General features: G+C 35.4%; 1 protein-coding gene across 3 annotated transcripts in view; it reads left to right on the plus strand.

Moving 5' to 3' along the window:
* Hr39 (Nuclear hormone receptor FTZ-F1 beta) overlaps nucleotides 1–26,009 on the plus strand; it is a 383,352-nt gene that overhangs the window by 308,188 nt on the left and 49,155 nt on the right. For all 3 annotated transcript variants that reach the window (XM_069844467.1, XM_069844466.1, XM_069844465.1), the window contains one exon: nucleotides 22,254–22,286. In XM_069844467.1, the coding sequence (XP_069700568.1) occupies nucleotides 22,254–22,286 (33 nt within the window). The remainder of the gene's footprint in view (nucleotides 1–22,253; nucleotides 22,287–26,009) is intronic.

Consider the following 26,009-nt stretch of genomic DNA (forward strand, 5'->3'; position numbering starts at 1 on the left):
CACCCCATAAAAAATCGGAGCACCTCTTTCCGCACCCCAAAGGCATAAGTTATTTTGAAGAACAAAAACAAACAAACAATTTCTTGGATGTGAAAAAACTACGTCCCTTAGTGTATCGTTATGGATATGAATAATAATAATAATAATAATAATAATAATAATAATAATAAACAGATGTATAGTATGCGCGCAAGTGCATGAGAGGACATTTTGGATCTTTTATGTACCACATTTTTACAGCTCGCACCCCATTTTTAAATCTCGCACCCCATCCGCACCCCCCTTGCTCTGATCCTGGCGACGTCACTGCTGGTGAGTGGCTTACACATTGTTTTGGTTTGTGTATTTGCCTCCGCAATAAGTAAGTAATTGTATTTTTATATGACTCAGTTAAGCCAATATTCCCAAAAATTGAACAGTTTAGCGACTAGCTTGTAGATCATTACATATCTGACGAGGACGCGTTCCCTCCTGCAATATGGGCCAAGCAGTCGTCTGAAATCACTCACACAACCGACGCATGTAAGGCGTTTCATAGAAAATTCAACGCCTTATTTTACAGCTTACACCATACATGGGCACAATTTTCGGTTACGTGAGGCACTCGATTTGAAATAGTTTGTTTACTAGGAGAGGAGACTGCAGAGTAGGATGGGAAATATAAACTGCTGTGACCTGCGTCACCTTATCGTAATCGCTGAGATGGTCAGTGGCGAATTATTAGGAAAGCGCTTGGTTAACGTGAGAGACTCGAAAACTTTTATTCAATTTGGCAAATTAATTCGGCAGCTTTAATCATAAACCTCTTTACTGTTCCTCCGTTGCTGAATTGATTTAAATCACAGGCGAGAAATTGCGTAATTAGCCAATAATATTCCATCACGTTGTCTACGTTTATTTTCTTGAATATTCTAGCGTTAAGATTTCTTAATAGATTTGCACGTTCTCGACCTAAAATAATTTCAGAAAATCATGTTTCGTTTTCTACGCACATTTGATATTTTTTTTATAAACTTCTTTTGGAAATAATACGTACAAAGAACATTTAATTCTTCGTAGGCTACCTTTTAATGCAGCGTGTTTAAGGTATAATGTCGTATTTAGTATACTATGCAAATGTTAAGATCATAAATTTTCTACGGAATAGTACGAAAAATAACATTTAATTTATCTTACCTTCTAATTCAGCATGTTCTTTATGACATAAGGAGTAATGTCGTTGTATATTAAATTTTTTAATGCTTAATAGGATTTTCGAGCATAACATACATCGTACGTTCTCCCCTTCTAAACAGCAAAAAAACTCTTCCTCCCATTTCTCATGAAATAATCGTTTTCTAACGCGTACACACTGCTTTGATAATGCCATTATGCCACCACTAATATTGCTTATGAAACTGATATAGAACCTGCCCACGACTAGGAGCTACGTGAAGGAGGAACGGGGACTGTGAAGATGATGTCACTCAGAGCGATAAGCTCTGTGAAGGTCAGTGAGGCACAAATTCTCAATTGAGGCACGATGCCCAAGTATGGCTTACACCCTGACAGTTTTAAGGTAATTTCAGTTTTCAAAAACATTCAAACAGAAACTTATTTGAAAATCAATGCAGTGCACACCTAGGTCCATTAAAGAAGAAAAATAGAAAACCACGCGTTTTTTTCGTGTGCCAGTCCGCAGTTTGAATTCTTCGCGAATTCCGATTCACTTCTGAACTGGGTTCTGGATGCTTTCTGAAAACATTTTGCGTCTGCCTTCGAATTACCACCTGCTTCGGACGGAATTCGAACCTCGGCAACGTTGGATAATGATGCCGGTGTGTCATTGTGGTTACCAGTGGGCGTGCACCATGGCAATCGACCCAGTCGTTGCTCCATCACCACACAGTGCTCTCGCCGTGATGCATGTCACAGCACTGTAAAAATATCCTGGCTTGTTGGAAGGCTCGTTTATCTCTTTTTTTGTTCTCATTTTGTAAGCATTGTATGGTAATCTTGGGCCATAACGTTTAAAATCCTTCTCCTTCCCTTAACGGACTCGAAGTGTTCGTCGTTTCAACTGAATTATAAAGACTGTTTGGTAGTACACTGCTATTAATGTACCGAAGACGTATCTTCACCTCTGTTGCCGGCTTAAGCTGTTATGTGTCCTGTACCATTCATCGCATTTTCTGCTCATACTGAATGTAAGATTTTCCGTGTTTCTTCTGTTGCTCGAGTCGTAAAGCTGCCTGAAAGTATCTTTGTGCGAGATCGTGCGTATTTGCTTGTTTTCTGCACAGAACCAATACGCGGTAAGTGTGAAATTCCACATTCAGTATTCCCAACGTAACACACATAACAATTTCCCTCTTCTTACCGCTTAAGGGCGACATTCATTTTACTGCTTTAGGCTTTTAACATATTATTTTTAGAGACGTTTAACATAGTAATAATTATAAATTGGAAACTTACCACTGCAATTTCACTCAAATTGCAATGTTAATTATTGTTTTTAAATATTTGCAAAAATTAAGTAAAGTCTACTACTCCACGAAACTTATTGCATTCCTGATACAAGTAACATTAAGGAAGCCGTGAAAAAATCAACGAGATTCCAGATGCCGATGTTATTACTGCAATATGTTATATAAATAATATTGTTAAAATATTAAAATGAAAAATAAATCATTACATAACCTTACCGTTTGTTTTAAGTTCGCATTTATAGACTGGGGGAAAAAAAAAGACAGACGTATATCACGGCGTGCTGGAGTATAGTAAACACATAAACATTTTATAGCAACAATGTTGAAGAAAGATATTTTGGTTTTCCGAAATTGCCGTCATTAAACAGAAACCAGCATGGAGATTTCATTGCAACTAATTAGAAATTCGTCTTTCAGGTATGTAATAAACGATCTTCGCACAAAATAATGTACGATACACGAGCGGTATGTTTGTTTTCATGTTCTCGGAAATTAAAAAAGCTCAACTACGTTTCGCTTTTTCAATCTTTTCCTCGACCATGAAAACGTCAACATACCGCTCTTGTAACGTATATTACTATTTCAGAGGAACTGACAATAAGCTTGTGTCATGCTAGTCACATGACGAAGGACTCCTGCTATGTCTGGTGTCGGCTGTCTGAAAAATAGTACATTATGCAACGAGCCTATAATGGTAGTAATTAAGACGCGAGTATGTTTATGAAACGAGCACAAGCGAGTTTCATAATTTTCATACGAGCGTCTTAATTACCATTATAGGCAAGTTTCATACGACTTTTTATGCTCGACCACATTTGTAACTTGAAATTATTCATAAGTATTCATGTTATTCTTTTCTGACTGGGGAGCGGAACTGACCTTGTGCAATAAAAAAATGTTATGTTTTATTTAATGACGTTCGCAACTGCAGAGGTTATATCAGCGTCGCCGTCGCCGGATGTGCCGGAATTTTGTCCCGCAGGAGTTCTTTTACATGCCAGTAAATCTACTGACATGAGCCTGTCGCATTTAAGCACAATTAAATGCCATCGACCTGGCCCGGGATCGAACCCGCAACCTTGGGCATAGAAGGCCAGCGCTATACCAACTCGCCAACCAGGTTGTGCAATATCTCGTAAATTGTGAGATGTACGCTGACGCGAAAGTATTGATTTTTTCCGAGAAACAAATGTCATTGACCTTGATATAATTTAGAGAGTAAAATAAACATTAATCTTGATATAACTTTGAAATTGATTTAGACATTGAAAAACGAGATGACAAATTGAATTTATTTGAATATTATTTACAATTAACGCTAATTATTATAGTAACAGAACATAACCTTCTGCGACAGTATTGGATTTCCAGCCTCCGTGACGTTTCGCTAGTTGTCTTTCGATTGCATATCCGAGAATAATCGATACTTGCGCTTTCATATTGCTACAATGGTGTTTTCTGATTGGTGGAACACCTGAACTTTAATGAATAGGTGTACTTTAATGAGGTCCATTAAAGGGCTGCTACCAGGTGTATAATTACTGCATTTCGGCATGGTCGAGCATAAACAGACATCTTTAACAATAAAAAATCCTTAGTGGTTTCTAAGACACAGTAATAATAATAATAATAATAATAATAATAATAATAATAATAATAATATAATATTAACCTCTAATTGAGGTGCTGGCTGATGTGTACATCTATTACCAGCCTGTACATCTCACTTCACGATGTGTCAGAGGAAAAACAATTGTTTTCATAATCTGAAGTCTGATTAGTGTAATATGTAGCTAATCGGCGATGTATACAATGGAGGGGGAAAGGAACTGGCCACCCTATCTCATTATCTCCTGGCCTAGTTGCCTTTTCTGCAAATTTTTTACATTTTAACATTTTAATGGAAACCATTGTTTAAGAAATGAGTACCAAGACATAGAATGGAAAACAAGGAGATTTAATGTGTTGTGCCGATGATGTAGTTTTGATTAGAGACTTAGTAGATTATTTACAAAGGTTATTGCATACATTCTATCTGCTTTGCAAACATTTTAAATAAATATTAATACCACTATAAAAACTCTTGTTACAGGAATGAAATGTATGCGATGAAAACTGAAAACTTGAATAATAATATACAATAATAGAATGTATTTTTAGATATGTGTTATGATTATAAAATTACAGTATTTTGAAAGACAAGGTAAATAGCAAATGCCCAGAGCGACAAGAACATTTACATAATAGCACGAAGAAAAATAATCTTTTATAAAAAGAAAACAAAGTATCTATAAAACTATAATAAGACCGATGTTAACAAGTACAATAAAAAAAGACCGATATCGCAAATTCAAGATGAAATCGCGAGAAAGTAGAAGTGAATGTCCTGGGAGAGATTGTTGATAAGACCAGAGAGATCATTCAATATACAGTTCAATCAATGCTGCGAAAGGTAAACTGCAGGCAGACTAAATTCTACTTGAGTGATTAATTTTTGCTTAAAGCCTTTAGGGAAGATAAAAAGTTCACATTGCGAGGTGGCTCAGTGGAAATGCACTGGACCTGCAGTCGGGAAGTCCCCGGTTCAGTTCCTGGTGTCAACCAGTCTGTTTTTTTCCCCCGTGTTTTTCTTCGACTGAATATAACTAATTTTCTGTTAAATAAAGACATATTGGAATGGACCCCAATTACCACGACATAATAGACACAGTATAACAAGCATTTCCTGCAGTAAACTACAGACCGTCCCGATATGACATAGGAGTGAAAGCGACTATAAGTAAATTAAGGCGATTATAAATAAATACAGATTAAAAAAATCTTCGTCTTTATTTTATCCATAGCTGACTTTGCTTTGTAGATTACAGTAATATATCTATTTTCTTAGATCTGTTACCTGTATTTCGATGGCTAAGAAGTGATAGGCTACTAAAGGCTGGTTCACAATAAACCGGGAACGGAAACGAGAACGAGAACGGAAATATTGTTAAAATAAATGTATTTAAATGTGAGCATTCACAATTAACTATTGTGAACGCTCACATTTAAATACATTTATTTTAACATTATTTCCGTTCTCGTCCTCGTTGTCGCTTCCGTTCTCGGTTTATTGTGAACCAGCCTTTACTTTCTATCTACAAAAATGGTAATTTAATTTAACTACAATATTGTTTAGATTAACTGTGCTATTATTATGCTTGCAAAATTGGACGGTTAACTAATATTTTGTCCTCGAGTAGAAGATCATGCAAAGCAGAAACAGATTCCTGGTGTCAACCAATCTGTTTTTTTTTTTTTTTTTTTTTTTTCCGTGTGTTTCCTCGACTGAATATAACAAATTTTCTGTTAAATAAAGACAAATATTGGAATGGACCCCAATTACCACGAAATAATAGACACAGTATAACAAGTATTCACAAAGCAAAGCAAAGTTTGTCTATTTTGACAGAAATTAATTTTTAAAACAGTTTTCTGAATCATCTGTAAATTCACAGATAGGAGATATCACTTCTTAGCCATCGGTATGTCATTATTTCAACGTATAATCATTATACAGGGACATCATTTTATTTTTACTTCAAATTTTATTGTACCTGAGTTTTTGAATGTGCTTCACTCCCACCCCTTCTACTAATGAAGTTCAACTGTCTTCCACACAGATCCAAGACCGCATATACAGTCATAGTAGCCTTACCGTCACAGTACGTTCGAAAAATATGTTCGCGTTTTCCAATGACGAAAGAGCTTTCAATATTGCATCATTTTCGCACAGGTACTGTCGTCCATTTGCCTATATCGCATTCCGGTTTTCCCCACCAGCTTCTATTCGCCTCTCTGTAAAGGCTAGTGGCTGGGCTGTCTTAGCTCTTTTCTGAGAACATTAATTTCTGTTAGTAATTGGACATCTACGTAATATTGTACCCATACAACTGTTTAAAATAACTTAAATAAAAGGGCCTCGTTAAGTAATTAACTGTCACGTGATTTCCCTCCTTTCTACTATCCTGCGACATAACCACTTGGACGGACAGTAGATAGCATGTCTGAGTCATTTTATCTTTTCGGATCGGGCAGAAGTGAAGATTGAATTTCAGTACGTAAGGTACTCTTTTACAGAGTAGGTACAGAATTATTTCAACATACTAGTACGAAGGACGAAACTGGTAATTGGAATTACACAGATTAGAACTGAAGCCTGTATCGAAATGAACGGCCACCATTCTGAAAAGTGTGTTTAAATATCCATATTATGGTTATTTTTCAATTTAACTTCATTCTCTATAGTGTACCCTAATGTGCTGTAGACAGTATAATATACACTGCATAATGATTACGTCCGTATGGACAGTTCAGTTCGTGAGTAAAAACACGCATTGTTAATACTGTACTCTATTCTGATTAAACAAAAACCTAATGAAAATTATCAAATTCAAAAGCGTGATATTTCATAGTTTACGTAAATGGATGAATTACTTTTCTTCCCTCCAATACCTAGTAAAGTGATTTGTTTGTATATTACGGCATCGAACTTCAGTCGTGGAAGGGTATAGCAACCGTTGATCCAAAGGTATAGCCAGGTTAATATCAGAAATGTTAGTGAAAATAAAATGATGTCCCTGTACAAATGTAATCATCTCCACTAAACCAGTAAATCGACATCTCGACCTAAAATAAACTAAAAATAAATTGTTACAGATAAAATAATTGGAATAGTAGAAATGCTAAGCTCTGTTATTATGTATCCTACAATCGATGAGGAATATGCTGCATTTGAAAACAAATCGAAATTGAACGCGTGGTTTAAATCTTTGCTACGTACACGTGTTAAAGTATCTAAAGTTTAGTTAGTCGATGCTGTGCTACGAACGGTTATCCACCTGAACCCCAAAAGCGTTAACTGCTCCTAGGTCGCTCCTCGACACTTGGCGCGCTTCCCGGAGATGACGCCATGGATCGGCACGTTGGCCTCCGCAGTACTTACGTCCAGTGTCTATATCTTGTTTCCTTGGAATCTTGGTCCGTACAGATGCCGCAAAATTGCTGCTGTTGCTATTGAGGCGTGACATTTACCTTGTTTTTACAATGCCCGGAGTTCAAGGATTTCAACAATATGGTTCACCCTGGGAGTGCCCATCCAAGAACACGTGGCATTTTCATACGTCACAACTCCATTACTAAAATATGTAACATTAAAGCACACTTTATCACTAGAGATGGTAGATTTTAGCAACTTTAAATAAAAAATTTAGCACTTCGGAAAACAGATTTTGCATTTTATAGCAGTTTTGTTGTTAGCATTTAGCATTTTGTAGCACTTTTGCTGTTAGAATTTGGAATTTTGTAGCACTTTTATTATTATAATTTAGCATTTTATAGCACTTTTATTGTTACAATTTAGCATTTTGTAGCACTTTTATTGTTAGAATTTAACATTTTATAGCACTTTTATTGTTAGAATTTAGCATTTTGTAGCACTTGTATTGTTAGAATTTAGCACTTCGTAGCACTTTTATTAGCATTTTGTAGCACTTTTATTGTTAGAATTTAACATTTTATAGCACTTTTATTGTTAGAATTTAGCATTTTGTGGCACTTGTATTGTTAGAATTTAGCACTTCGTAGCACTTTTATTGTTACAATTTAGCATTTTGTAGCACTTTTATTGTTAGAATTTAACATTTTATAGCACTTTTATTATTAGAATTTAGCATTTTGTAGCACTTGTATTGTTAGAATTTAACATTTTATAGCACTTTTATTGTTAGAATTTAGCATTTTGTAGCACTTGCATTGTTAGAATTTAACATTTTATAGCACTTTTATTGTTAGAATTTAGCATTTTGTAGCACTTTTATTGTTACAATTTAGCATTTTGTAGCACTTTTATTGTTATAAGTTAACATTTTATAACACTTTTATTGTTAGAATTTAGCATTTTGTAGCACTTTTATTGTTATAATTTAACATTTTGTAGCACTTTTATTGTTAGAATTTAGCATTTTGTAGCACTTATATTGTTAGACTTTAGCATTCTAAAGCAGTTTTATTAGAATTTGGTATATTTTGTAGAACTTTTAGTACTATGGTTTAGCTTTTGTAGCACTTTTATGATTTCTCTATGGACGATTACTAGTCAAGAAGGCTTTGTTGATTCAGTTTCATTTTTATTAAAACAGTTGCATTCCACTTCTATTATCAATATATATTAAACAATCTCTGATACGTAATTATCCATAATCTCATACAGCAGAAGCTATAACATAACCTAAATAATATAAACAAGATAAATGATAGGAAAGTTTAATTTAAGATGATGAAATAAACATGAATCATTTTAAAAGGTAGAGTTATTGAAAGTACAATGTTGGCAAACAAAGAAAAACTGCTAGGAAGGTGATAAAAACAAACAAATGCTAGGGAGATAATAACAATTGTAGGATAAGAAACCATGATTGGTTGTAACATGTCGTTCCATACCGTTTTATTGGTAAAAAATAGTATGACAGTAATAAAAGTGTAATAGTCACGTAACAATGTATGTTACCTATATGGACCTGAAGACGTGCTTCTCTTAAATTGCACCGAAATGGTGAATATCATATTCATATATTATATTACATTATTTCAAAATACTAAAACTCACAACTTTTCCATAGTATTGTGGAGATTTAGGCCCGATTGTATAAACCATTTAATCTTAGATCAGAGGTTAAATTGATCCTTATTTCAGCTGAACTTGGAATTTTGTGTTGTATAAAGTCTAATCTGAGATTAATTTGTTTCAAACTAAAGTCAACTTTGACTGAAGAAATTTCTCCGATTAAGTTAGATGATCCAAGTTCAGTTATTTCTTTTCTGTTTGAAATATACGAGTGACAGATTGTGCAAATAAAATATCCATTATTATTAATATTAATAGATATGATAGATACATTTATATATATTTCTTTCAATTTCTTGCCTTAATACACAAACAATCTTATATTTTATAAGGCTCTATCGTGTTCAACAGTATCAAATAACATAACCTATAATTATATTATGTTTATAACAACCATTAATTATTAATGGATATGATAGGTACATTCATAAATGTTCAATTAACTGTATTACTAAACGAAAATTGTCGTTTTGTAAAGCTTTATTATGTTTAGCAGTATCAAACACCATAACATGATAACAACTCGGAGAACAGTCAACCTTCTTCTTATTGTCCGCCATTATTTACATTGCACAAAAAACCAGTGTCTCCAACAGAGTGTACGGGAAGTCGCCAAAAAGTAGTTGTAAAGTCGCTAAATTTCTCATTATCAACAAAGAAAGATTAAATTTTGTCACTATGGGGTGCTAAAAAGGTCACTAAATCCCTATTTAAGCAATATAAAAGTTAAAAGAAATTGTTGTTGAAAAAGAGTTAAAGTTGTTAGATTGGCAACACTGAACAAACCTGTCCGCGCATCACGTATTTCACCTGTTTATGCGATGTTGCCAAATCCTTTTCACGTGAACTTAGATTGCATTTTAACCAAGGTAATTTGATCGCAGAAAAGTTTTATACAATAGAAGAAGTGTCTGAACTCGGTTCACTTTTCGATCTTCGATCAGAGTTGATCTTTAGTCAGGGAGTTTTATACAATTGGGCCTTAATTCGGTAATGCATACTTTTGACTGGAAAGTCATGAAAATTTTCATCGAAAGAATCCGTTTTCCATGGAATTGGCCCTGGACTCAGAACTTAAGTATTTTTATGCATTGCCTGCATCATAGAAGACTATATCAATAAGTTGTTCGCTTCGTGGAATCCCTCAACTCGCCCCCCGCGACCTCTGGCTTGGCGCGGCGCCCAATCCGTTCGTTCATCCTCCCGTAGGACACAAGTGTTGAGGATTCTGGCGCTTTCATTATTGTCGAATGTTAATGGCAACTTATTTGGCGTTGGTTGCGGAGTTAATGGTGTGAGAAGCCTGAAATTTGGCGTCACGGCGACCTTTCTATTTCACGCTCAGAACTATTCCGCTCTTCTAGGAAGATCTTGTAAGAGAGAAGACGAAGAAAAGTCGCACTTCGAAAATGATGAAGTTCTGACTCCTTCGCTTTCCTTATAGCACTGTGATCGTAATTCGACTCTGCTTTTCAAATGAAAGATCGTTCGACTGAATAGGATTATTCGTAATCTTTTACAGTCTCTCCTAATAAATAATGGGAAAATACTTTCAAATAAACAATGAATTCAAATTTTCCTTCTCTTGAACTCAAATTAATTGACTTCAAACTGTTACCCCAAACACTAGCCATTGAAGACGGTTTATCCCTCTCGCCATTTTGTTTGCTTTCAGAAAGAATATATTTACATTTATAAATCCGCCGAGTTAACTCTGTGATAACGTGTATGTCTTCAAACTGACCGGCCCGGGTTCGATTTCTGGCGGGGTCAGACATTTTCATGTAAAATTTCTACCTCGGGACTAGAAGAGCTGGCGGTGCACAATATTTCTAATCACTAGATTGTGCACCAATATGCCTGGGTTAAATTCCAAATCTCACCGCAGTGCTTATGAAGAGAATGTATATGTCACTGTTGATAGTGATTCGTCCGTCGGATGGGGACGTTAAATCTGGCGGCCCCCTTGGTGTTATTCGGCAGGAGTAGGCCGTGTACCGTCACCGGGTTTTCTCTTCTCCCTTTCCCATCTTCATCATCACTCATTCCATACACTACACTTACACGACCACTTACAGATACACTCATCCTAGTACACTACATAACTTTCAACAGATACACATCATATACAGCGTATCCCATCGAAGTGATGTGCAACTATCCGCAATATGCGGAACACGAATCACGTAAAGTGAAGTGAGTAAGCATTAGATACATAATTTACATTTATATGATAATCACATCATATCAGGACTTCTATCGATTTGTAGTAATTTATGTAAACCTGAAGACGTTGTTTTCATTTGTCATACACCCGGTAATTACACTTACGGCCTTACTAATAAAAACTCTATATACAGACGTTTAACTGTCTTATACAATGAGTAGCTCGTTTATAAGTCGTGTGTAAATTCCTTACTAATAATCACTACATACGTCGTGTATAACAGTATAACTGTTACACAGCTACGTCATAGTTTCGTCATTACTTCGTTACGAAAGGTAATAGAATATCTGAGGTTCTCTACTGGATCCAGTAGAGCGCTCTAGTGTGGCGTGTTAAATATCGATAGTACAACTGGCTCTAATCGATTACGACACTACATTTTGGTCAAAGAGTACAAGCTACAGCAATATTATTCTAATAATTCTATAATCTTTGGTTTGTTCTTCTGTGGTTACAAGGTAAACATCATCATAAAATGACAGTCGATACGAACAGCTGTTAAAGGGGCGGCCATTTTTTTCCCTATATACAACGCTTAAACAAGGGGTTTCGTGTATATAACTACTGCAAAGCAATTCCCATCGTATAGTTACAGCCTGTTTATACGTCCATAGCTTATTCACGGTTTATTAGTAACGTTTTCTGTCTCAACTCTGCATAAGTCTCGTATAAAAACTATACACGGTGTATTAGTAAGACTGTTTATATATTGTCATACGCATATTTTTCGCCTATTCAATTTCCAGCTGCAATTTGCGTAAGGGAAGTAGAGCAATTCAATAACGGAAGATAATTAGTATGACAAAGACAAAACCGAGAGAAAAAGTTGGGAAGGAAAAAAATACCTTGCAAGGAATTTTAAGATTATATTCAAATTTGTTGGCGACTTGTTTCGTTGAAATGTTAGGCCTATATAGAATTTTAAGCGCGAAAAAAAAAATAAAAACGAAGAGGACGAAAACTGCTAGAGACATAACTGCAGTGGATGGCTCGTTATTGAGAACTAGTCCGTGAAGCGTAGCGTTCTGAATCGTAAGGTTGGAATGCTCAACGGGTGTCAGTCGGTAATGTTATCTCTCACAGTGATAGTAAGTTGAATCCGAAACATAAGCCTAAGGTATCTATTCCTTTCACAACTAGGATTTCGAGATACACATTGTTAACTCGTGTGATACCAACTCTGAAAGAAGTGAGCCTTTCAGTATGGGGCAAAATATTCATCTAGTTTTTCATGGGTTTCTCGAGGCGCTAAGACGAGTTTCGAAAGTGGATCACAAGAAATGGACCGTCCACCGATTTGTTATTCGTTTATGCTACTTTAAAAAAAAATAACTATTCACTTCTATCGATGAGTACCTTGACATAGGCAGAAGGAATCGTGTAACCTTTATTATGTTACTAATGATTAGAGCCCGGAAGTTCAGGCATTTATTTTGGCTAAAATATGCGGGTAAATAGGCAATTAAAACTCAGGAAAAAGGCAGTAAAATAACAAAAATAGGCATTTAAAAATTACGAAAATAGGCTGTAAAATCATCAGAATAGTAATTTAATATATGTTATTTAATAAACACGTGTACTCTTGGTTTCCTTGGCTAAATGTCACAAGATAATTTTGTGCGAGATCGTGCGTATTTGCTTGCTTTCCGCACAAAACCAATACGCGGTAAGTGTGAAATACCACATTCAGTATTCCCAACGTAACACACATAATAATTTCCCTCTTCTTACCGCTTAAGCGCCATATTCATTTTACTGCTTTAGGCTTTTAACATATTATTTTTAGAGACGTTTAACATAGTAATAATTATAAATTGGAAACTTACCACTGCAATTTCACCTAAATTGCAATGTTAATTATTGTTTTTAAATATTTGCAAAAATTAAGTAAAGTCTACTACTCCACGAAACTTATTGCATTCCTGATACAAGTAACATTAAGGAAGCCGTGAAAAAAATCAACAAGATTCCAGATACCGATGTTATTACTGCAATATGTTATATAAATAATATTGTTAAAATATTAAAATGAAAAATAAATCATTACATAACTTTACCGTTTGTTTTAAGTTCGCATTTATAGACTGGGGGGGAAAAAAAGACAGACGTATATCACGGCCTGCTGGAGTATAGTAAACACAGAAAACATTTTATAGCAACAATGTTGAAGATAGATATTTTAGTTTTTAAAAGTTTCCGTCATTGAACAGAAGCCAAGATGGTGATTTCATTGCAACTAATTAGAAATTTCTCTTTCAGGTGTGTAATAAACGATCGTCGCACAAAATAATGTACGATATATGAGCGGTATGTTTGTTTTCATGTTCGAGGAAAAGATTAAAAAAGCTCAACTACGTTTCGCTTTTTCAATCTTTTCCTCGAACATGAAAACATCAACATACCGCTCTTGTAACGCATATTACTATTTCAAGTTCTCACCTCTCATAGTCAGCCCTCTGTCAGAGAATGTTTTTCATCTCTGAAAAGATCGTTCTACTTCCACCGAAGTGATTGGAGTATACAGTACGTAACATGGTATTATGTGGATGGACTCGTATCGGTCGGTAACAATAGCGCAAACTACTGTGCCAATCCTGCTAATTGCTGTCAATATGATTCGACCTGCCAGAGAATTTATTATTTTTCTCTCTCCGCAATGTTTTCTTGGAATCTGTAAAAACGGAACCTCTCACAAGCAAACGTCCTCATGGGGGCAAATAAATAAGTTATTTTTTTCCTTCCAACGTGTTAATAATGTAAGTTTCCCTGGAGCCGTTTACAGAAAGAAAACACAGTTTCATTGAAAGATTTATTGGAGAGATATGGCAATTGTTGAGCTATTTTTCAACATACAACATTGAATTGAGATATTTTTCACAACAGAGAAGTGCAGGCGGCTGTCACACACTGGTTCCGATCCCAGGCGGCAGACTTCTAGGCACAGGAATACAAATGTTGATCCCACGGTATGACAAATGTCTCATCTTTCCATGAAATTGTGTTTTCTTTTTGTAAATGGTCCCAAGAAAACTTACTTTCTGTGGGAGCTTCGTATTGCGCTCGATTTGGCCAAAATTTGTATAAACACTTGTTTCGATATTATTAACATGGTGTAAGAAAAAAAAAATAACTTTTTTATCTGCCCACATGAGAATTTTTGCTTGTCAGACGAGAGAAACTAACTGCCTTGGGGTGTGATGTGCAATAGCAGTAACTGGTCCCATCAACCCTCTCAGCCGACCGATCAGCTTAGGGCTGCTTTTTCGGAATCCAGCCACAAATAATGTAAATGTATTTACATGAGGTGAGATTATCAATAGAGATTCCCATTACGTAAAAAATAACGTCTAATTTTTGTAACAGGTGCTTCATTTATAAGATTAAAAAAATGTTTTCATTTATATATTTTTAATATATTCAGAAATCGTACAATATTTAATTGTACTGATTTATCTAATATATACTTACTTACTGGCTTTTAAGGAACCCGTAAGTTCATTGCCGCCCTCACATAAGCCCGCGAGCGGTTCCTATCCTGAGCAAGATTAATCCAGTCTCTACCATCATACCCTACCTCCCTCAAATCCATTTTAATATTATCTTCCCATCTACGTCTCGGCCTCCCCAAATGTCTTTTTCCCTCCGGCCTCCCAACTAACACTCTATATGCATTTCTGGATTCGCCCATACGTGCTAGATGCCCTGCCCATCTCAAACGTCTGGATTTTATGGTCCTAATTATGTCAGGTGAAGTATACAATGCGTGCAGCTCTGTGTTGTGTAACTTTCTCTATTCTCCTGTAACTTCATATTTTCCTAAGAACCTTATTCTCAAACACCCTTAATCTCTGTTCCTCTCTCAAAGTGAGAGTCCAAGTTTCACAACCATACAGAACAACCGGTAATATAACTGTTTTATAAATTCTAACTTTCAAATTTTTTGACAGAAGACTAGACGACAAAAGCTTCTCAACCGAATAATAACAGGCATTTCCCATATGTATTCTGCGTTTAATTTCGTCCAGAGTGTCATTTATATTAGCAGAAAATCTTCATCAAAAGCAAAGGAGGCAGAATAAGTAACCAAATGACTTGGAATTTGTAAGCATTTTATCAGTGGCGAAACTTCTTGGGTGGGCGGGAGATCTCACGAATCTATTAGATTTCCTCGTTATCAGTCCAAACTTCCTCTGTTGTCACTGTCAATTCTGTTGTCGAGACTCGCAGAAACAAACTAGAAAAAGTAAGGTGGAAAACAAGAATAAAATAAGAATATTTCATAGTTCGTTTAAGTAACATTAAAACATTAACAGCAGAAGAACATACACGTTTTAATTTAGTAATGGAGGGAGAGGAAAGCTAAATTTTAAAGGAGAGGAAAAGTTTGGCCGTGGTCCATTTCTTGCAGGGTTCATCTCGACTTTGGAAAACCATGAAAAAAACTACAGGCGGGATGGGATCGTAGGATTTAAAAGACCTCCAACTCATAATGGATGACACAGCACTATGTAGCTGGGAACGCTGGCGACGTTGCCTGCCTCTGGACGTCCGGTCCTGGACCAGTCGAGGAATGCAATGATCGGGAAATACCTGTGCAGAGCATGGAGAAAGTAAAACACTAAGTGCACGAGCTGTCGGCCACACGTTGCTTTGAGTGTGTCGACCCTGCAGCTGATTTTTATTTATTCATTTTTTCTTAACGAATGCAATGGAATGGCAGGCTGTTGCTCCGAAGGGTCGTTGGTTTTGTTGTGGCTGTTGGCGCGCTCTCTCTCGCTACGTGACGAGACTGCGGTGGACATGTACGCATGAAACAAAGAGGCATGGGAGTGCCGTTCACCGCGCCGGCCGCTGTCTTGGTTTACGCGATTAAAGGTGTTTTCAGCTTCTCTGGAACTGAAAACATGTGTAAATGTAGTTATTTATAAATTATCCTATAGGTAAATGCGTCAGATATTCATATGGGTAAGGAATTATTGAGAAAACGTAAAATAAATTAGCATTTGATGCAAGAAATAAAAGTAAAAAAAAATTATCTATAGTAATGTCACAAGAGGTCACAAGATTTGCCGATATATGGGAAATTTCAGACCTCGAGTGACATTTATTAGGACTATTTCGTGAATAAAATAAAAATGTAAATAATATATCCCTAAAATTCGCTCACAAAATGTTAATAATTGTATATTTATGAATACTTAACCTATTCAGACATTGTGAAGTCGAAATAGATGAATAGACTTCGTTGAATTGCCACACGTAGCATGCAATCAGATTGCCGATGTATGTAGTATACAAGAGGTGAGCGACCGTCCGGTCTCGTAGTATAAGCAGTTCATGTTAAGAGTTGTGACCGGTCCAAATAGATAGAGCAGTTACAGCTAATGTATACCTATGTAAGCACTTGTTTTTGCATTACTATGGTTGGAATAGTTAAAGCTTAACATTTGTTCAGTGCAGACAAGAATTCAATCAAACATACTACAATGAGAGTGTTGCTGTTCAAAATAATTGCCCCTGGAATACCCTTACCCCCGCAGCCAGTCTTGACCCGTTGGGGAACGTGGTTGGATGCTGGTAATATTAACATTACGTCAAAATAATGGAGGTCATTGATGCATTGGATAGGACAGACAGTTCCGCTGTTGCAGCTGTAAAATCATTGTCTCCTGAACAGCTATTGGAAGATATTCTATTCATTGATTCTAATTTTAAAATCGTGTCCAAAAGCATCATTCTGTTAGAATCGTCTAAACTACAACTGTCAGAAGTCCTTAATATAGTGGATAAATTATCACAAACCGTTATCCAAAATAACAATTCACTAATCTCAGAAAAAGTGAAATGTAAGTTGAGAAACATTATTGCTAAAAATTCTGCCTATTCACAACTTCGTATTATAAATGATGTACCATCAGGTCACGACAAGACGTCTGAAGTTGGTGTACTAAAAAGTAGTGACTTTCCGTTCTTCAAATATGTACGTATTACATCGTGTGATGTCGAACGTACATTTTCCCAAAATAAAAACTGTTTAAGTGACCATCGGAGGAGGTTACTTTGCAGTCGCTCAAAATGTACATAACTCTTCACCGTAATGCACATATTCAAGGATGATGTGAGCATCTTACATTTAATTTTAAGAGTTAATATATCTCACTATAAAATAATTGTGTATTTACATGTTTAGACATTTCCTACTTCAATGATCATTCATTATATTTCTTGAATGCAGGATACAGGTTTTATTTTAACAGCAGTATACTGCTCAGTGTTTACATTAGAGGCATAAGCTATCCTTTGCACGCTTCTTTTCTCATACAGTCTATACCGCGTGCGCAGTAAACCTTGCGATTCTCGTGGCAATTCCACGAAGTCTATAGATGAATAACGATTATCGCAATAAAGAAATTGAATGTCATTCAGTAATGCCAATTGAGAAAAGCGAAATACAAGTTTAACAATGTTAATTACATGTACTGCGCTTTTCTCTTGTTATTATAACAGAAATAGGTTTTCATTATCTGCTGAAATCATTATTTAATTTAAACATTTTATAATGTAATTACAAATAACCTGACTAATACATTAATTAAATGAGGAGTATCATTTTCTTTAGATACAACATGGAATTAGAAGATGAAGATGTAGATGTGGAAGTAGGATTTCGCACTTTATTTAGTACAATGGATTCATGCTCATCAATTTATGTGGAAACAGTTTGCGACACTGACTAAACAAAAGAAAGACCAACCGGTAAATTGATACTGATAAATCGAGCTGCAGAAATTATCGCGATGTATGACTGTGATTGGTTGGAATTCAAAATTTCATTACACTTCATTGGCCGAAAATGGAATAACGTCATATAAACGAAATAGTCGCGATTAATACCACGAGAGTCAGAGTTACTGATGAATTTTTGAGCTACATAGTTAAATAAAATTCATTAAATGCTCTTAATAAGAGAGAAATAACAAGAAGATACAGCCTACTGATCAACACAAACAAGATATTATTCTATTTATGTAATAAACTGATGGGGATCCTAAGGAAAATTGGTGTAGATTGGCTGTTCAATAATCTTTATATGAAACAACGAGTCAAAGTCAGGATAGGAGAAGAAATGTCAGAAGAAAGTGAAATAGGGAGAGGAACACGCTGCACATCGTACTCATTTTTATTATCTACAGTCAGGCCCGTATTTACGCATGGACCACATGAGCCTGGACCCAGGGCGGCAAATTCGTAGACGCGGCAAAATTTTGAGCAACGATGCTCTGTCAACTACTAGGTTATTTAGCGTCGATGACATTGGTGATAGCGAGATGGTATCTGGCGAGATGAGGCCGAAGATTCGCCATAAATTACCCGGAATTCACCTTACGGTTGGGGAAAACCGCGGAAAAAGCCAATCAGGATAATCAGCCCAAGCGGGGATCGAACCCGCGCCCGAGCGCTACTTCAGACTGGCAGGCAAATGCCTTAACCGACTCAGCCACGCCGGTGGCTTAGGTTATTGTTACATACCACTTTTTTATAGTTTGAATGTCTTAAGATTTCCATAAGTTAGTTGGTGGGGGGTACACATTTTTTTTTTCGGGCATTGGGCAGAGCACTATCTAAATATAGGCTGGGTGAAATCTTGGGGATAGTACATAATACAGGTTTCCGAAGCTGATAGGCCTATAGGTTCTAAGTTCTTGGAGCCCCGGGCCATGAGACCTTACCCTGCATGGCTGAGGCAGATGGCCTGCCTGTCAGCGTTGGATTCACGAATGCCACCCAGTAGTCACTGGTGGGATTTGGAAAAATCTTCGCATATAAAGGGCAGAAGGAACCTCTGCGAGCATACACGCACAAAGAACACAGAGAATACTATTATAAACATAGCTATTGTGGAAAATGTAGAGAGGAATGAGATGAATAATATTGAATAAGGATCCAAATCTGGGAACGTCCGATTATACCGATAGATCTACATACAGTCTTATGTTATTTTCATGTATCATATGTGAGATTCAGTTCAAGATGTTCGGGCACCTTATCTTATCGACAGACATCTGTCCCATTCACTTCTTCACGTGTTTGAAATATTTGATGCGTAGTCTTCAGTTCTTGTTATCTAATTGATTAAATGCACGAAGTTATTTATTGTTTCTTAATATACGTCGTATGTTTAATATTGCAACGTAGGGGAGAAGTGGGTACAGTAAGACAGGGAGAACTGTGAGACATTTTTTATTAGATGGTAAATTTTAATGTTGAGGTGTTTGTAACAGTGGAGTTGTATATTGCATGAGTTAAGTAACAGTATTTTCATACTCGATTTTATTCTAGTTATAAAGGTGAATGATGAAAAAACAATTCGTAATTTTTCACTCTAGAAGTAAAATTTTGGCTTGTGTTTAATGAAGGTTATATTGGATATACAAATGAGATATAAATATGAATGTTTTGTTACTTAATATTATGGTATTTGAGATTATGTTTGGCAAGGTTTCGTCTTTCTTGTATTAATTTTGAAGTGATGGCGTCATTTTTAAATGAACTATACGTAAAGGGAACAGTGAGACATGCCATTGAAGGGTACACTGAGACGTCTCACTGTTCCCATGTACCAATGATTTGCAAAAACAAACTGTAATTATATTACATTTACCAGTAACTAACATTAAAAATGAACATGCTAGTAACCGATTTAGGAACTGTAGCTTAAAATAATGGACACATTACATTTTAATGGTTTCATAAATAAAACATTATTATTCACAAAATTTAAGAAAATGTAAAAAAATAACAAATAATTACATTAAATTCTTATAATTATAAGCTTTGTTGTCACCAAATATTCATTTCATTTTTTCGCAGAAGTTTGAAATGTCATGGAAAATTCACTTTTCCAAATGTTTCAATGGTTTCGAAGTCAGACATCAAAATGATTCTAAACAAGCCTACAGAACTTGTCAAGACAAAAAGACAGCAAGTTTTTGTTTTCTTTTGAAATAAATGTAAATCATTTCAATATCCGTTAATAGGCACTGTGGTGTCTCACTGTACCCTCCTGAATGGGAACAGTGAGACATTTGCATTTTTTTTTACAAACACATATTGTATATTATGTCCTTTATCTATTAACATTTTTGTTTATGTATTATTGTACTCCATGTTTTAATGTCTATTTCTATTGCACTTGATTTTAAAAATACTTGAATTATCACTTGCATACATATGTCTTAATATTTTTTGTCTCATTGTACCCACTACTCCCCTACTGAGAACAAAGCCTTCACAGCAATACACTCACTGGAGAGTTGCTTATTTACCAGGATTGATTTTATATAAAACTAGGCGTCTTCGGGCATGAGATTTTGTTCACTCTTTACTTGTTTCATCATAGGATCCTTCTGCAGTGTAGTTATATATTTGAAAGTGTTTTTATGTACTGTACTATGATGGATACACACAAAAACTATTTGATAATAATTTGCCTGAATATGTCGTATAATATAGGCTGTATAAGAATCTTAAAAAAACAGCCAGAACAGAAAAACAAATTAACTTTATGCAACATTAGTTCGCTGATTCTTCCCTGATACAGTCCGATAGTGAAACTTTGTTCGGAGACATGAAGACACGCTATGTTTCTAAATAACAGAGACGAGATTTTTTAAATTAATTTTTTATTTGTGCTTTTCTAAATCTCGTACGTGAAAAGGGTGATATTATAATTCAGAAGTTCACCAAGTACTAGTATAATATCAAATGAACAAAATTATTGGTGCCAATTGTATGGCCTTTCATATAGCCACACATTTCAGTATTTTATTTACGTAGATGCTAATACATTTTTTCTTACAGGTTAATAGTACATTATGCAACGAGCCTATAATGATAGTAATTAAGAAGCGAGTATGGATGTTTATGAAACTCGCTTGCGCTCGTTTCATAATTTTCATATGAGCTTCTTAATTACCATTATAGGCGAATTTCATATGACTTTTTATGCTCGACCATATTTCTAACTTGAAATTACAGTATTCAGATGTATACATTTTATTTGTATCTGACAAGATCGGAAGTGACCTTGTTCTAGGTCGTGAATTGTGAGATGTGCGCAGACGCGAAAGTATTGATTTTTTCCGAGGAACAATAATGTCATTGACCTTGACGTAGTCCCGTTAAACTTGATAATATTATAATATTATAACCTTGATTATTGAATTCGACATTGAAAAACGAGATGACAAATTGAATTTATTTGAATATTATTTACAATTAACGCTAATTATTATAGTAACAGAACATAACCTTCTGCGACAGTATTGGATTTCCAGCCTCCGTGACTTTTCGCTAATTCTCTTTCGATTGCATATCCGAGAATAATCGATACTTGCGGTTTTATAACGGTACAAAGCTGACTTGTTATTGGCTGAACACCTGTAAGCTGAGTTGTCATTGGCTGAAAACACCTGAACTTTAATGAGTAGGTGTACTTTAATGACATGCATTAAAGGACTGCTACCAGGTGTATAATTACTACATTTCGGCATGGTCGAGCATAAAAATGCATAATTTATTGTAGGGATGATCATAACTACATTATGTGAAAACTTTCGTAAAGTACATAGCGATCAAGAAAAGAATCGACCAATGTTGTTAGATATATTAGCAACTGCCTTCCAATGAAGACAGCCCTAAAGGACTCTGTGTACCTTATAAATTTACAACAATAATTATTGGAAATAACAACTAACAGAAAAGATAACTAAAAGAATGCGAATGAATACATAGTCAATGAAGGTTAAAATACAGTTATTGCTGATGACTAAAATGGTGATATTCCTGATAGTTGCTTCTTGTATGGTGTTGTAATTTGATTTTTTTTTCTTTCCAGGGAAAAATATCAAGTATTATCAGTCCTGCAATGGTAAGTAAAATAAAAGCTTAATTACATTGAATCAGTAAAATGTTTTGAATGCATTGTTAACTGTTTATATCACATAGCTAATGTACATCACCTTATTCTAGTGCCGAGGTCAAAGAACGTATGGAGCTTTACCTCCATTCCTTCATATATCACATGGCATGTATGAGAGTATATTTTTCTTATGACTGGTCTAACATCAGAAATCAGCACCAGCTTATAAATGCTTAGAAATAATAATAATAATAATAATAATAATAATAATAATAATAATAATAATAAAGCCCCTCCATAGCTTATAAGGAGGAAAGGAACTGGCCATCCTACCCCATTATTGCCTGGCTTAGTTGCCTCATAAGTGGTGCCTTATTGGTATCACATAGCTCATAAATTAATAATAATAATAATAATAATAATAATAATAATAATATTAATAATAATTATATGGAGCTTCTCCCTTCTATTGATGATTCCCAGTAATGATTGGAATATGTTGGTTAAAGTACATAGTTAATTTTTTTTTTGTACGATCGTGATTTTTGTTGTATTTACAGGTATTGTTGTTAGGCCTTGAAAGTTAGAATTCCCACACAGAAACTTGTTGCTATAGAAACAATTCTTCATAACATAAAACTGTACTGAAATAGACCCATTACACTGCACTTATTGTTACTTAGTTACCATTACAGTAGTAGTTTTGCGAAGGCTTTGGATAATATTACTCTAAATTTCCAATGCAAAATATATTTTATTTACAATTTTAAAAATACGATGGTGCAAAAAATGTTGCACTTCACATACGTGTATTGTACTCGTACATTACAAAATCTCGGAAATTAAAAAACTCGCTGTTCATTTTTTAAATTTTCCTCGATTTTATAAAAAGCACTTCTCAACCTTTTATCGTAATATATTATCATACCCGTTCATCTGTAATAAAATTCTACATATCAGATTAAAAACGAATAGAATACAATAACTGTTTATGCCGTTTATACTTCCGAATTAGGTAAAAGATGAAGTAAATGAATTTTATGGTATTGATATGATGTTGTATTACATTTAATCCACCATGACTGGGTACATGAATGATGTAATAAATAGGTTCGAGTATATAGATGGATGGATGGATGGATGGATGGATGGATAAGCAAATAAATAAGAAAATTAATTAATTAATATTCTTAAGACAAGTAGGGAAATTAAATAAGAATGACTTTATGATTGTAGTAAGCGAATATAATGAAAGAGTATGCAATAGAAAAATAGGAGGAATAATAGGCACATGGATGAAATAAGGAAATGGGATATAAAAAACTAATAGACTTTGCAACATTTAAGTAATAAAAAATAACGAACCCTTTTTTAACTCGAGGATATTCATAAATTATCGAAAGAACAGTTAATATGAAGGAACTAAATGTAAACAACACTGAATATAAATTTTAATCTAGATTGTAAGTCACAGTTCTTGTTGTTTAGTCAATTTGTCCGAAGACAGGTCTGGACCTCATAAGTGACACCAATAAGACATCACTCATGAGGCAAGTAAACCAGGAGATAATGGGGTAGGGTGACCAGTTACTTAATCAGTTTATTTGTGATTTAAACGTAGCATCTTGTGTACAGTTCCGCTCCATAGCGTGTGGTCGAAGGCATCATGTCTGGACTCGCGTTACGGAATTGAGCGCTCGCTGGTTCGAGTCCTCATAGGGAAGAAATTTTCTCATGAAATTCCGGGCACTGTATGAGACCGGTGTCCACCCAACATATTGATGAATTTGGGCAGCTGCGTTACGTAGCGAAATCAGGTTTCGAAAATAAGCTATAACAGCTGAAGGGATCACCATGCTGACCACACCTTATTCTTTTTACAGTGAAACCTCTCCTTACGGACACCCCCAAGATACGGACACTCCTCATATACGGACAGATTTTTATGTCCCAACTGGAATAATATAGAAATAATGATAAATTTAACTCTCGTTTACGGACACTCTAGTCACGAATACGGACAGCTGTTTCACAATCCTAAAGCTTGCTTTACCTCCCGACTGCGGACAGAACTTGGATTTCAAGACCTAATGTATTACAAAAATGAAAAATTTAGTTTTGAGAACTGTACAGAAATTCCTGAAGATGAAAGAAGACAACAAGGGTCTCGTAGGCTACCACTAGCCCAGCCGGCTACCCCTTGTGAGCTGGAAGCGGGTGGATAAACAGAATCATAAAATTTAACCTGTCTAATGGGTCCAAGGCTTTCGCGATCGTGAAATTGTATTGGAAACATTAGTAGGATTATTCTCTTTATTTGAATCAGTTGTTCTGTATTTTCCTTTTTTCGGTCTTGTCTACTGTAGTTCAAAGTTGCAAAGAATTTACTGTAGTACAGTAGACTATATTTAGAATTAAACTACAGTAGACCTAATACATTTCATTTAAAGCGTGAAGGGATAAATAATGCGTGTTATAAATTTACTGTTAGATTGGGGAGCCTCCCTCCCAATAAAGGACACCTCCCAGATGCGGACAGATTGCCCGTGCCTCACTTCCTGAGCTGTTTCTTTGCGGGGCAAGACGCAGAGGGACAGGGTAGGAGGAGCTGCGTACCGCATGTCCCTACTACCCTACGTTCAACACATCGGCCTTTTCAGGATTCCTTTCGTCAGCTATGGAGCAAGATCAGCCATTGACAAGCGAATGTATAGGCTGTCCCCTCACGAAACAGATTATGGCCCCATCAATTCCTGTAACTAAACACTAATACCAGTTGTAGACTACAGTCTCTACAAGACATTATAGACCTAATCGCGATTACGGTTATCACGTGTACACATCCGTAAACTCTTTCCTCAATGGCAGTGTTTCTCAAACTTTTTCCACCGCGAAACCCCTTTTAATCTAAAGTGTAACTGCGGAATCCCTGTAATATTTTATTAGTGTTTAAATTAACAGACAAGTGAAAGCTAGTATCTCAATAATTCTGTTCAGTGGGATGAATGTATTTGCTTTTTAAGCCTGCAATCTGGTTTTATGGCGGAAAGTTGTAGTCTCATTTCTATTGTACTTCTGCATTTTGTCTTTTCGATATTTTGTTTTAGTGAACAGATGCGCAGAGGATCCAGTGATAAAAGTGATAAATATTATGGGTATTTTCCGTTTTAGATGTTCATTAAACATATTATTATTATTATTATTATTATTATTATTACGCATATTCTTGGATTATTATTATTATTATTATTATTAGACTATTATTATTATTATTATTATTATTATCGGTGGTTTCATGTTATTATTGATTCATACTTCCGTAATATTTATATATTTTTATAATATCCACTAAGTATAAAATAGCCACCGGAGCAGTCCAGTCGGCTAAGGCGTTTGCCTATCGATCCAGAGTTGCACTCGGGCGCGGGCCCCATTCCCGCTTGGGCTGAGTACCTGGTTGGGTTTTCCCCAACCGTAAGGCGAATGTCAGGTAATCTTTGGCGAATCCCCGACTTCATCTCGCCAAATACCATTTCGCTATCATCAATCCCATCGATGCAAAATAACCTAGTAGTTGATACAATGTCGTTAAATAACCAAGTAAAATCACATAAGGCTCACGGAACCGCAGAACATACTTTGAGAAATGCTGCTCTATGGTAATTCAGCAGTTGTCCAGACTGAACGAAGAGTGGCCTAGTGTGTACTTACATTTTAGGAAATCGCCATCAG

The sequence above is a fragment of the Periplaneta americana genome, chromosome 13 (assembly GCF_040183065.1).
Source record: "Periplaneta americana isolate PAMFEO1 chromosome 13, P.americana_PAMFEO1_priV1, whole genome shotgun sequence".
Taxonomy (NCBI): domain Eukaryota; kingdom Metazoa; phylum Arthropoda; class Insecta; order Blattodea; family Blattidae; genus Periplaneta; species Periplaneta americana.